Source organism: Typopeltis vanoorti, chromosome 4 (assembly GCF_054136105.1).
Source record: "Typopeltis vanoorti isolate ZY-2024b chromosome 4, IOZ_Tvanoo_1.0, whole genome shotgun sequence".
NCBI classification, from domain to species: domain Eukaryota; kingdom Metazoa; phylum Arthropoda; class Arachnida; order Uropygi; family Thelyphonidae; genus Typopeltis; species Typopeltis vanoorti.
Window position 1 is genome coordinate 170,026,651 of NC_143552.1, and position 15,657 is coordinate 170,042,307.

General features: G+C 35.8%; 1 protein-coding gene across 1 annotated transcript in view; it reads left to right on the forward strand.

Moving 5' to 3' along the window:
• Positions 1-594: 594 nt before the first annotated feature.
• Positions 595-15,657, forward strand: part of LOC150107842 (cilia- and flagella-associated protein 251-like) — a 619,793-nt gene continuing 604,730 nt past the window's right edge. The window contains exons 1-2 of the mRNA XM_090392197.1: positions 595-847; positions 14,985-15,116. Coding sequence (XP_090248323.1) covers positions 595-847; positions 14,985-15,116 — 385 coding nt within the window. The remainder of the gene's footprint in view (positions 848-14,984; positions 15,117-15,657) is intronic.

Genomic DNA, 15,657 nt, shown 5'->3' on the forward strand with positions numbered 1-15,657 from the left:
TTTTCATCTTGCTGCTTCTCCCTGATGCAATTGGAGGGCAAGGGTTGATTCTTTCCGATTTTCCAATTTTTCCACCTCACACAGTGGGAGTCTACCTTCTTCTCAGTTACCTTCCCATTCCCAGTTAAAAATCATGAAGAAAAATCTGAATTCTATACCCATCGGTCGTCGCGCGGGTTACCAAGGACAGCACTGGATGTTAGGCTTCCTGGACATCCAGTGACAAGTCGGCTACAGGAGCAAGATACACAGAGCTCGAAAGTAATTACTAGGAAAATGTGGAGCATTGCTGAAAATCGAAAATGCATGCAGTGCTTCTACATTTCAAACACCTCAGTTAAGGGATTTCAGAAACGAATGTTATAACTTTAGCTAACGAAACCCAAATTCGGAAATTTCATTCTAAATATTGATGCAGAAGCGCAGCTTCATTATCAAACGCAATATATTTAGTGAAATTGTGCTAGAAGCACTGAAAGCTCAAGCTGTAAAAGGAGACTGTGTTGACCCTGAACTGACCAAGAATATGAATGGAGCAGAACCAGACCCCAACGTGCAGATGCTGAAAATCTTGAAAATATACAAATAGTTGAAATGAAGCTATCAGAGAAGGAACAAGACCTAGCAACAAACATTATCGAGAAAATGAACAGCAACTTGGACCGAGTTAGGCTTCTAATATTGAGACAAGTACCTCAACAAAAACTGAAGGAACTCCTACAGGAAGCCAATAAAGATGTGAGGGTTATCGCTACTGAAATTATTGGACAAACTAATCAAAGTATGTACTCAATAGCCTACGTTGTAACTTCTGAATTAGGCTATCAGATTAGTGAACCCAAAAGCAGTAAGGCTAAGGAACCAAAATGGAAGCATCGATTCGAGAATAACATTCTGAAACTCAGAGCAGACGTGAGCCATTTGAAAAACCTTAAGGAAAAGAAGAGCTGAAAACCAAGAAAATCCGAAATAACCTCATAAAGAGATATAATATTGGAACACGACCTATTGATGAAGTATTATAGGAATGGGAGTAAAACGTAGTTGCAGTAGCAGCTAAGATAAACTGCAGGATTGATAATCTTAAAGAAAATATAATTACCACAGACAAAGAAAATACACTCAAATTTTGGCAAAACTATGGGACAACCCTAAGAGGCACAATAACAACGCAAAGTGGATTGAACAAATTATGAACGATCTCAAGAACGAAAAATAAGCCAACTGAAAATGACGATTGAAATGGTTCAAAAGCAAGTGAAAAGGATAAAAAAATTGGTCAACACCTGGGAAGGATGAATTACATGGCTACTGGTTGAAATATCTGATAGGCTTACACGAAAGCCTTGCTAACCAATTTAACCATGTTTTAGAAGGAAAAAGAAGAAGAAAAGTGGCTCACAGCAGGGAAAACGTGTTTGATCATAAAAGATAAACAAAAAGGCCTAAAGCCAGAAATCCTCCGACCAATAACCTGCGTGCCAACAACTTTCAAGTTACTCACAGGCATACTAGCTGACAAAATATACAGCTATCTTAAAGCAAATTCTCTTTTTCCAATTGAAAAAAGGTAGCAGCAAAAATTCAAGAGGCACAAAAGACCAATTGTTGATTGATAGAATGATTCCGAAAAATTGCAAACATAGAAAAACCTTAAGATGGCTTCGATAGATTATTAAAAAAAAAAAACTTTGATTCAGTGCCTCATGGTTGGATTTTAAAACGCACAGAACTATTGGGTATTAGCGAAAACATGCAAACATTTTTGCAATCCAGCATGAAAAATTGGAAAACAGCGTTGGTTCTGAATAGAAAAGAAGTTAGAATGGTAAACAAAAAAGGGGTTTCTTTCAAGGAGACTCATTATCTTATGTTTATCTTGCCATTGACCCCTTAACTAGAATTTTAAATAAAACTGCTCATGGTTAACAAACTGCACAAAAACGTGCAAAGATATCTTACCTTTTATACGTGGACAATCTGAAAATTCCGATCACTGCTTAATACTGTACACATATTCAGCCAAGATATATCAATGGATTTTAGCTTAGACAAATGCGCAATTACTGGAATAACAAGGAAAGTTTGAAGATCTGAATGCAATCAAGCTACTCAATGGTGAAAAAAATCAACGCAATAAAATTCTAAGACAGTTACAAATATTTAGGTATTTTAGAAGCATCAGAATTATGCACATTAAGATCAAAGAAGAAACTAGAACAGAATACACAGGCAACTAACGAAACTCCTTAAGTCAATGCTTAAGCTGGAAATTTCATAAAAGCAATTAACACCTGGGCCATACCTGTTCTGAAATATTCAGCAGGCATTGTTGAATAGATCCTGCTAGAGACGGAGGATTTATACCGAAAAACACGAAAATTAATGACAATTAACAATAAACAATTAATATATATACATGTACTACAGTAGAACACGAGCGAGCACTCTTTCCAGTCATGTTCTCTTTTCCGCAAACTAACCTCGAAGTACGGCCATACCAAGTTGATTGGGACGGCACAACCAATTTATATATATGCAAGATGAAATATAAGACCACAGAAATTCCACGAAATACACGGATTTACACCCACTCATTCCAAGGTTATATGGTCTCCCTAAGGTAACAAAGAAAACTATCCACTGAGACCTATAGTAGACAGCATCGACTCACCCACATACAGGTTATCCAAATATCTGGCGTCATCGTTAAAAGCTTATGCGGGAAAATATTCTTATATTAAAAACTCAACAGATTTTGTCTCTAAAATCAAGGACTTAAAACTCAAATCTTCTGACATCATGGTGGGCTTTGACGTGGTAGAACTCTTTACCAACATTCCGACACAGGAAGTTCTCTATATTTCAAAGAACAAGATTTCAAATAAAATGTTCTCTCTGCTATCTCATTGTGTAAACTCTGGATATTTTGAATTCGAAGGTAAACTTTATAATCAGGTCGAAGTATTAGCTATGGAAAGTCCACCCTCTCTCCTATATTAGCCAACATTTTTTTCGAGGATTTTGAACAAAAGACAATCTCCTCTTTTAGTTTAAAACCAAGAATTTGGCTTAGATATGTGGACGATATATTCCTCATACGGGAGCATAGTATTGAGAATCTTCACAGGTTTCTCAACCACTTAAGCAACCTCCATCAGGATATCAAATTGACCATGGAGATTGAAGAAAATAGTTCCCTCTGTTTCCTTGATGTTAAACTCACCAAGACGCCTGAATCAATAAACGTCTCTATATTTAGAAAGCCAACACACACGGACAGATATTTACATGTGTCCTCACATCACCATCCAGCACAAAAGTTGGGTATTATATCAACTCTTGTGAATCGTGCAAGATCTGTACTGTCAAATGAAGAACTAAAAAAAGAACTACAACATCTGAAATGGACCCTTTAAAAGCAATGGCTACTCTTTAAAAAGTATCAAAACAATTATCCCACCTTCAACGTAGCAATGTAGAGACACAGGACGACTCCAAAGATTATATCTCCTTGCCATATATCAGCACACTATCCAAAAAACTGAGTAGAATCTTAAAGAAATTTAACATACAAACGTGCTTCTCGACTCTTCCAAAAATAAGATCAAGTTTCAGAAACTACAAACAATCTCACAACCTTCTACAATTCCCAGGTGTATACAAAGTTACATGTGAGTGCGAAAAACCTTACTATGGTCAAACGGAGAAATCTATCCTCCTACGTCTCGAGGAACACCAGAGAGACGTTGCTTACAAGAGAACCAGAGCTACTGCCCTATCAGGCCATGTCCTGCTTTCAATAAACACGAAAAACGAAAGCCGCCAACATGAAGTAAATTGGACAACAACTTCAAACCTACATATTTGCCACGTTGAGGTAGAACGCCGCATTGGCGAGTCAAAAGAAATCACCTTGGCCCCTCTTCATATGAACAATAATCTCAGCTATAATTTGCCTGACTTTTTCAGCTCTACTATCAGATACTGGAGATCGCGTGGCTTCACACACGCACAACAATAGAACTTTAACAAGGACTATAGCTCCAGTTCATAATAACTGTTTTTTTTTTATTTTAAATAATGAAACCCGTGGTGCGATCATAATTAAAAGAAACACACGTATTAACCACAGTGAAAATGATTTAATTGAAATATTTCATCCTGAGTATCTTAGGACATCATCAGTACAGTAGTTTAAAACAATAATAGGAATTGTTTTGTTGCTTCCTTCTTCTTGGATCTCCTTTATCACCAAACCTAGTAAACTTGTTTCTAGAACACCTTGAAGAAAAAATATTCACTTTTAAACCCAAACCAAAAATTTGGTTAAGAGATGCCGACGACGTATTTGCAGTCTGGGATCATCCCGAACATGAATTACAACTGTTTCTAGATAAAATTAACCTTCTTCATCATCGCATCAACTTTACGTTAGAAAAAGAATCTCCACAGGATATCTATCTCCTTTTTGGATTTACACATCCAAAGAAAAGAAGACAGTTCCATCGCCACGTCTGTCTTTCGCAAGCTTACATTCTCAGGTCGCTACATTCACAATTCTTCCGCTCATCATCCATCTCAGAAATCAAAAATCAATCGGCTAACGCCTTTTTTTTTTTTTTTTTATTCCCGTATACGGGGAGTAGGCGAAGCCATTTAGCCCTATCTAACTTTTGGAGACTGAGTGGGCAGCCTCCAAAAGTCCAATCTCCACTGGTACCAATCAGAGATAGATGGCCCAAGGCTATCACTAATTAAGCGGTAAACAGTGAAGTGAGATGGCTCAAATGTGCCGCCATCTCTTGGTCCCTAACCCTAACACAATATATTTAATGTCTGAAATAATGTGGGTTCTACGGTCGATATTCTTGAGTTTACGGGACGAAAAACCCGAGTTTACGGGACGAAAAACCCGAGTTTCCGGGAGGAAAAACCCGCTTGCTCGTGCCAGAGATCGACTAACTTGGGAACCAGTCGAAAAAAGGCTTAGAAAAATTTCCTCTAGTCACCGACTAGACTCGAAACCAATTCTTCCTTCGCGCGGCCAAGCGCCGTGGTATGCAAACGCCACATCCACTGAGCTACACAGGCTAGGCTATCTGGCATTATTAAATCACTAGTTTCCAGAGCACACAAATTCTGCTCCTCTGAAGAATCTTTAAACCAGGAATTAGAAATAATCAAAAATATAGCCATCATAAATGGATATAATCCGAAAACAACTTAAAAAATCATCAGTCCATAGGATTCCCATACCTTACGTCAAAGGCATCTCCGAACGTCTTTCTAAAATTATGAAGAAACACAATTTTGCCACTTATTACAAAACTATCAACCAAATTTACAACTTGTCAACTTCTCCTAAGGACAAACTCCCACCTTTGATGTTGCCTGGCGTTTACGAAATTCCATGCTCATGGAAATTGTCTTACTTTGGACAGACAGGTAGGTATGTTCAGAAACGCATCTCGGAATATCAAGACCACATTCGTCTTTTTAAAGTGCAAAAATCTGGTCTCTCTCAACACGGAATTGAAAATGCAAACCATAGGATCCACTGGGAAAGGTCCAAACTTTTACATAGATCTTTATATAAACATGAACGTTTATACAAAGAAAGTTCTGAAACCCTGCTACACAGACCAAACTTAAACCGCAACGACATTCTTACTAATCCTAAAGTATGGGAAATTATCATACAAAATGGTGTTAAATAATTAATTATTTATTTATTTTTTTTATTATTTTTTTTTGTAACACGTTACGCACGTTTAATGAGATTCTATTTTAATCATGCGCCCTAACTGTATGTTATTCCTATTATTGTTTTAAACTACTAAGATACTTAGGATGAAATATTTACAATTAAATAATTTTCACTGTAGTTAATATGTGTGTTTCTTCTAATCATAATATCTGTAATTTACAGTCGAATATTATAGCTTTATAATTGCATAGCTTTAGAGTGTCTCAATGTTTTTTCAGTGTCTTTTAATAGCTTATATATATATATATATATATATATATATATATATATATATATATATATATATATATATATATATATATATATATATATATTATTATTATTATTATTATTATAACGGTGCCTCCATGGAGTAAAAAGACTCACTGAGGGAGACCCAACATTGACACACTCACCATTATTCACACAATACCTGTCATACTTCTCCTTAAATTCATTCACAGACGAAGCATTCACAACCACCTCTGGCAATGCATTCCACCCCTTCATAACCTTCCAAGCAAAAAATCTAGTCCAAACACCCTTGTTAACCACACTCTTACATAATCTACAGTGATGGCCCTTCCTTCTCTCCCTTCTTGCACTGGTCTTTAAAATGCCATCAGTATCAATCCTATAAAATCCCTTTACTAATTTATGTGCCTCTATCATATCTCCTTTCTTACATCTATCAGCCTAGTTTTTGAAGCCCACAGATCTTCAATCTATCCACTTAAGGAACATCCCACAGACCTACAACAATCTTTGTAACTCGCCTCTGAATCCTCTCTACCATTTCTTCATCGCCAAGAAATCCAGTGACCAGACCAAGTGTATTTTCGGTGTTAGTTTTCTGTTTTACAGGATCACTAGTAGATTCAACAATTTCTGCTTCTTCAATCTTCATTTTTTTACTCATTGCATAAAGAAGTAACTACTTATTTTACTCATTTTGAACAATGATTGCAGTGATTTAACTTAGATTAATTCAAAACTCACGTGAACACCTGCCTGTTGCAGAGCGAATATTATTATTATTATTATTATTATTCGTGACACCTCCAAGGAGTCCGAAGGCTCATCAGTGGGAGGACACCCACTGTACAACTCTCCATCTCCACCACAACACCGAACCTCTACTACCAATCAACATCCTGATAAACCGATTGGAAGCAATCGGCAGAGAACACAACTTCCTGTTTCCGGTTACGTACACCTATGAAACAGGAAAGCAGGGTACCAACTTATGAGTAATCAAAACTGAAAATTCAATTTGTGAACACAGTACTACCATCTACCGGAATATTTATAATACATTTTGCTGTTAATAAATCGCAAATTTTTGAACGCTTAAGAAAACAAGGTGCCAGTATTGCGTACCGTCAGAAAAAAATCACTAATAATAATAATAATAATAATAATAATAATAATAATAATAATAATAATAATAATAATAATAATAAACTTTTAACTGCATTTTAAAAAAAAGTAAGGGCGCTCAACTTAAATTTGCATCTGGGTGCCAGAATCCCTAGAGCCGGCATTGCCTGACAGACTATTCTTAGATTCTTGGGTACAATCTAAATTATAACTAAGATGAAAAGCCAAACGGCTATTTTTCTGGCGAAGTTAATTAAATTAAGGGGATAAAAATCCCTAAATTTTTTTTTTTTTTTTTTTTATAAAAATCCCTTATTATTTTACAGCCAGTATGCGAAACTCTAAGATCGAAAACTACGATCTAAGAGTTTCATGCCGATCCATTCCATTCCATTGGTGTGGTCACTTACACTTGGATTCGCCGATAGTTCGTCGGCATGCAACTCTTAGATCGTAGTTTTCGATCTTAGAGTTTCGCATACTGGCTGTAAAGTAATAAGGGATTTTTATCCCCTTAATTTAGAATCTAAATTGTTATATATCATCAATCAAATTGTTGTTTGAATGATATGTTTGAATGGTAGCAGGGTTTTTTCTCCCGGAAACTCGGGTTTTTCATCCCGCATACATACAAATCGGCCCTTCAGAACACACGCAATTTACAGACAAAAATTACTAGTTGTGGTGGTGTTGGAGGTGGGCGGTAGATGGCGTTGATTCGTAGTAGAGGTAAGGTGTAGGGACAGTTGAAGATGTCCTCCCGCGATGAGTCTTCGGACTCCTTGGAGGTATCAGGAATAATAATAATAATAATAATAATAATAATAATAATATCTTGTTTTGACTGTGTATCGGTTGTGTGAATAAAGTTATAATAATACAAATAAATAATAACATAAAACAAAAATAATAAAATTTTGCCTAAGTATAAAGAGCTAATAAGCTTCATTTCGGCAATGAAAACATTACTTAAATTAAGGGGATATTAAATCCCGCATAGTTTTAAAACCGAATAAGAAACTCAAAGATCGGAATCAGAGAGTTTCTTGCCGAATATAGTAAACTATAAAGTATCGGCGACACTAGCGTTAGCCAATGCAAGTGATCCTAGTACGTAGTACAATACCAGGGCAACTCGTGGCAAAGGTGGAGGAAGTTCAGATCGCTATTCTTAGGTATTTTCCATAATGTAAAAACACATTTCCTAGGAAATGTATGCTGTTATTACATTATGGAGGGAGGTCACTACCCAGACCGGTTTCAGCCTTTTTTGAGGCTTCATCAGTGAGTAGCTAGACCTAATACCAAAGTGTATAGCGAAAAGAACTTAAGTACTCTGCGAACGAGTTTTCCAAACAGGTGCAATCATTAAGTTACTTAAGTATAAAGAGCTAATAAGCTTCATTTCGGCAATGAAAACATTACTTAAATTAATTAATGAAACTTAAATTTATTAATTAAACTTAATGATTAAATTAATTAAACTTAATGTTTTTTAAAAAATTACTTAAATTAATTAATTAAACTTAAATTAAATTAATTTAAGTAATCTTTTCATTGCCGAAATGAAGCTTATTAGCTCTTTATACTTAAGTAACTTAATGGTTGCACCTGTTTGGAAAACTCGTTCGCAGAGTACTTAAGTTCTTTTCGCTATACACTTTGGTATTAGGTCTAGCTACTCACTGATGAAGCCTCAAAAAAGGCTGAAAACCGGTCTGGGTAGTGACCTCTCTCCATAATGTAATAACAGCATACATTTCCTTGGAAATGTGTTTTTACATTATGAAAAATACCTAAGAATAGCGATCTGAACTTCCTCCACCTTTACCACGAGTTGCCCTGGTATTGTACTACGTACTAGGATCACTTGCATTGGCTAACGCTAGTGTCGCCGATACTTTATAGTTTACTATATTCGGCAATAAACTCTCTGATTCCGATCTTTGAGTTTCTTATTCGGTTTTAAAACTATGCGGGATTTAATATCCCCTTAATTTAAGTAAAATTTTGCCTGTTTGGGAAGGTAAACACTATTAAAACTTCAGTAATTGTTGAAAAGGCGTTAAGTGCACTACCTCTGATTCTACTTTTCTCCACCAGGTTATGTTAACTTGTGTTATATTTTGAATTTTCCTAATGTTTGATATGGTTGCAGTAATAGATAGGTAACTTTGAGAATTGCAGGATTTTCGTTTGTGGTTGTTTTCTCATTATCTGCTTGCGATTTGCGTTATTATTAATTTGGAGTTGGCATATTGGAGCAAAACTTAGATTTGATCATATCGTCATAAATATCAGTTCATTTTTGAATTTTAACATTCAGTCACACTTTGGAAATAGAGCTGCATGGTTTTTTTGTGATTATATATAATAGAATAACACCTGACATCACAGTTATTGAACAGGTTTGAATTATTGACCTCGCAGTATCCACCGTTTATGATACCATCGAGACATTGATATAAAAATCGATTTATTTTATTATATATCAATAAACTAAGTTGGATTGCTATTCAAGAACAGAAATGGATATTGACTAAGTCACAGGGGAGTGGGGAGTAACGCAAAATGCACAAGAGCTTCAGATTATTTAAAAATATTTTATTTATTTACTTTATAACACGACTTTCACATATCTATGGAAGATTGCATGCTATGATCGATTCAGTACACTGGACTATCTAGGAATTAAATAAGGTGACACTACTGTAAGAGTTTTTTTTAAACCCACTTCAGACAACCTTTAAGTAATAAACATTTTTTTTAACCTCCCTACTGTCAAAACGACTTTTTGTCTTTTATCATGTATTTCCCTACTCTGCTTTCAATCCCAATCATCTGAAGACCAATATCTTTTCCACAGTGGGACTGGAAGCCATAGCCTAAGGCTATGGCTTCCAGTCCCACTGTAGAAAAGATAATAAATGAAGTTTCTGTCCACAAGCCAGCTAAAGATATAAATGGTATAATTGAAATTATGAATACTGCATCCCTAGCAGGACTGGAACCCACACATTCATACGATAAAGTGAGGATATCATCTGCTCAGCCAAATAGGCAGGCAAAGTCATTAATGACATTAAAACATTATAAATACTGCACCCATATGATTTAATAAGTAAAAATTATACTTATTATCATAAGACCTACATAGATCTAGATCTTTAAATAGCATAGGCTATCATATCACTCCATAAATTTGTTCACTGGCTGGACTCCCTGGCAATGTCATGTGTACTTGTCATTTGCTTACAAAAGCACTACATGCCCTTGTTAATTATTTGCACAACTTTCAAGGATTGCTATTTATTTCACCCTTCAAAAAATCTCTACACTGTCTATCTTATGCATATATTTCAACAGCTTAAATGTCCCAATGATATCCCTTCATCTTCTCTGTCAAAATCTGCAATACAGTTTCTGCGAGCAGCTTAACATTCTTCATTCCCTGATACAATACCTTGACCTTTGCAGTTTTGAATTATTCTAGTATAAATGAATCGTGTAAAACAGTAGAAAAAAGCAACAACAAATTATTACAATTTTATCAAACACTTAATGCATTAACAGTGTTTGAAGTCTGATGTGCTGCTGCCTATGTCCATTCTGAGTTATTATGTGACACCTCCAAGGATTCCAAAGACTCATCGAGGGAGGGCACCTACTCTACAACTCTCCATCTCCACCACTCAATCCATCAACTACAGTGAACTGCATTATCTACACTAACACCATCTATTGTCCACCACCACCACTAGTATTTTAACAATCATCCAAGCCCATGCCTGAATTCGAACCTGCAGCCTTTTGGCTGGAGAGCAGATATGCTAACCACTCGGCCAACCAGGCTGGCCTTTGGATTGTGTAGTCTCTGGTTGGAATTTTGTTAACATCAGTATTCTAATTAAAAGTTAACTGTGGAGTAGTTTTGTTTAAAAAATGTAGAGAATATGAATATGAAATATTGGGATTTGGGATGCATTGTCAAGTTAAACTTACTTAAGTTTGGATATCATGGTAAAACAGTTTCTTATTATAGTCAGTAAAAATATCATGATATATTGTCAAACTTACAAAAAAAGTATGTGACCATACACCAATGTTGGCAAAATTATTTGTAGTTGTACTTCTCATATTCAGTTGTATGTGAATGATGCAAAATTGAGTTTATGAATAAAACTAATGTGGGGTGTTGTTGCAAAGTAGTCTGAAGTGGGAGCATTGTTAAATGCATATGTTATATTTGGGATGCAGAAATGAAAAAAACTGCATACTCTGTTGGAGACAGAAAGTGGATGAAGCACAGGATTTAGGAATACTAGTTACAGTGATCATATTTTCTAAAAACTAAAGAGCAGAACATATACTTATGTCTCTTCATTTTTTGAAGGAACAGATCTAGAAAGCAAACAATTGATACTTAACAACAGTATAAGTAAACCTACACAAAATACTTGTATGATTGTCATATTCCATACTTTTTGGTATTTCATTTTGCATAGTTGCTTTGAAGTAGGAACAATATGGTGTTCATCTAATTAGGGTTATCAACTTAGTAGTTAAATTTGTCTTGCTGAAAAAAAAATTGCATGAGCTTTCATATTAAGTGATTAGTGTATGTTTTGCTGCACCTGAGAAATAATGATGGAGATACTAAAACTCTAATTCTCATGCTATTGCCAGCTATACTTAGCAGTTTTAAGGGATGATCCCTTCCTTCCTATTATACATTGAATGATTTCTTCTGCATCTCTCATTTGAGGTTTTGCAGTGTAATTCACAATACCAAAGAAACATACATTTATTTATCTGTCACTGGTTTTCTAAATAGCATCTTCAGATCATGACTAATTTGTCATTGCTTGTATACACAAGTACTCACACTCAGTTAACAGTGGACATTGTTCCACTGATTGCTTGTATACAGTGAAAAACCATTATATTTCACTGGCTCTGAAAATTCTAGTTAGAAAACTAGTTATAATATTAGCATGTAAATAAATACATTACGGTATTATTTCTGGGAAAATTTCCATGTTACTCCTCTAAGTAAACTATTATTTTTATGGCTATATAGCCTACTTTTGTTTAGGAGTGTCCCTTTTTCACAACGTCATTGGCTTTTTACTCAAATCTTAGGGCATTACTGATGTGTTATAAAAACCTATATATGAAGAATAATACGGGAGGAAAATTCAGACATACCTTTTTGGATGTTGTTGGCTGTCTCCTTATCCCAGCAACATGCATTCATTTGCTGTTAAGCTGTTAAAGGAAGGAGGTTTGGGAAAAGTGGAGGTAAAGCAATATGGGAGAATTATTTGAAAAAAAAAAAAAAGGTTTTTTTATATGTATAAAAAACTCTCATCCCTTACCTTTTCACATCAAATCCTTCCTCTTTCCCCCAAAATAGTTTCTATTTTTAGATCCTTCTCTCACCCCAACCCTTCCAAAGCACTCTCTACCTATCCTTAATAATAATAATATTATACATATAAAAAAAAACAACAGTTTTTTTTTTCAAATAATTCTGCCACATTGCTTTACTCCCATTTTCCCCAAACCCCTTCCTTTAATCGCTTAACAGCAGATGAATGCATATCGCCGGGATAAGGAGACAGCCAACAACATCTAAAATGGTATGCCAAATTTTCCTCCTGTTTTATTCTTCATATATTGGTTTTTATAACACATCAGTAATGCCCTAAGATTTGAGTAAAAAGCCAATGACATTGTGAAAAAGGGGCACTCTTAAAGTAGGCTATATAGCCATAAAAATAATAAATTTCTTAATTTTTTTCCATTGCTGTTGTGAACTGAATTTGAAACCTCAAATGAACTCTCAACACTTAAGTTTATTATTATTATAAGACTCCAGGGAGTCAAGGGCTCATTCATCTGGTTTGGCTATACATCGCCAAACCAGATGTCATACCTTTTAAACTCATTCATACTAAATGCATTCACCACTTGAAGAGGCAAACTGTTCCACTCACACACGGCTCTCTGAGAAAAAAATTAGCCCCCTACCCATTTCTTTCTTAACCACGAACAAACTTAACTTTCAAGGATTCCCCTGTGTTCTCTCCCTATTACCCCAAGACCCATGGAGTCAAAGATTGGAATGCCCATGGAGTCAAAGACTCATCTGGGCATTCCAATCATTCACAACTCTGCACGAAAAAAACCTGCCTCTCACTCAACTACTCACACCCTCTTTATACAGTTTCCAGGGATGACCTCTGGTTTTCCCCTGATCTCCCACTATTCTCTGTAGAACTTCTCCACCATTGATCTTATAACAACCCCTTACCAACTTGTAGGTCTCTATCATATTCTCCCCTCTTCCTCTTGTCAACCAGACTCTGCAAATTACATCTTCTCAATCTTTCCTCATACTCAACATTCCAGAGGTCAGAAACTACCTTAGTCAGTCTCCTTTGAACCCTTTCCAACATCTCTTCATCCTTCTGAAAACCCGGTGACCAAATCTGGGCACAATAGTCCATGTATGGCCTAATCAAAGCCTTATACAATGGAACAAGAATTTCCCTACTTCTACACGTCAGTGTCCTCCGCATCATTCCCAGAAGCCTTTGTGTTGTCTTCACAATTTTGGCGATGTGTCCCCTAAATTTTAGATCCTTATCCACTATCAGTCCCAGATCTCTTATTTCCTCTACCTCCAATAATATATTCTCACCAAGCATAAATTCTGCATCCCATCTTTGTTTTCCAAATTTTAAAACCTTACATTTTGCAACATTGAACTCGCATCCCCATTTCCGTGCCCAATCACTCAATTTATTCAAGTTGTTATATCCGCTTTCTTGTGTTGTTTTATCTTTAATCTTTAATTGCCTTTCACTTTACCTTAACTTTTAACATTAAGTTTTGTATCTCTTTTTCTCAGACTTCGGTTGACGACAAATTTGTATAGATTTAAGACTGCGCCAGCCGGCAACTAAATTCTGATACACTATCTAAAATACTTAAGAAAAATTGTAGGGATTAAGATATATGCAGTCATGGTCCCTATTCTCATATCACTATTGGTTTCCCCTTTAAATGCATGGTACGAAATTTTCCAAACGGTAATTCAAATCCGCAGAAGATATGACAAACTCAATTGATTATGTAAAAAGAAACACATTTATTATTTCACAAAGACAAGTATACATGTTATTTAAATTCTTAACCTTAAAAGAGTATGGGTTCCCCTTTCTTAATTAAACACATTTAAACTTCTGCACTATGATCTCTTACTGGGCATAAATTACTCACTTCTGTACATATATCTATCCTCAGACTCTCACAATTAAGTTATCTGATAATATCATACATGAAACATTACATATAAACATTAGACAATTCAATAAATCTGACATGTAATTCTCTAGGACAATAGTACTTATTTCTACTTAATTCTCTCCCCCAAATATCTGTTAACACTTAACTACTTTCTGAATGTATGACATTACTTTTCTTAAATCACTTAAACAGTCCGGAGCTGGGCCTCCTGTTCGGCTGGAGCCTAATATGTTTTCTTCTTAACAGTAGACACAGGTGTCCTTAATTGCAAACTGTTCTTATGGCACAACACGTAAATGGCATGTGTTCTTAACTTCTGTTTCTTTACTTCACGGATACTTTAATCCTACATTAATATAAGAAAATCTTCGCTTACCGTTCTTGCTTTGACTAGGTATTCTGATCTGTTCACTGTACCTCCTCCGATGGCGGGCTTTGTTCCTTTGTTCTACACGAACCGAAAACACTCATGCACAGATCTGTACGCTGACGTGGATTTCATCAGCGGCTCTTTCTCCTTATGTGTTTGAACACATTGTAGTTGCAGCTTTGACTGATGTAACATGCATAGCAAGGGGAGATCCTTGCTACACGTGGTGGCAAGCTCTACATAGCTCTCCTACAGGAAACTTGGTGCCGACGAATCTCGGAGATGAGAGACAAGCGGTGAGAGGTAAGAGACAGGAGATAAGAGAGTGATTCGAACTCCCGCCGAAACTTTTATACTCCGGAACAGCTCCCTCACTTGGCAGTGTCGTCACGCATACGGCTGCAGCCGATTAGACGCCGTGGCTACAAACTGTCTTTACATGATGCCTTAAACTTGTACTTAGCTTATACATATTTATTTGTTAATACTACATGACTTTCTACTTTAATTCATTCACAATTACTATCTTAATAAACTTATGGGCTATCTTAACAAATTTTGGAATTTACACATCTGGATGTTTACATTTTCTTAGGACATTATGCGGTACACTTCCCATCAGGGGGCATAAGCATGTCCTTATCCCTTCCTTTTGAGGTAACTTAATGTTGGGTGGGAAAAAGGGATGACTCATCACTTTTTCCGACACAACAAAGTCTTTTTGTAAGGCCACAACATCTTCACTACTCTTTACGATTCATCCCAACTTTGCATCATCTACGAACAACTAAATATCTCCATCCGAATCTTCACCAATATCATTAATATACAAGTTAAACAGTAA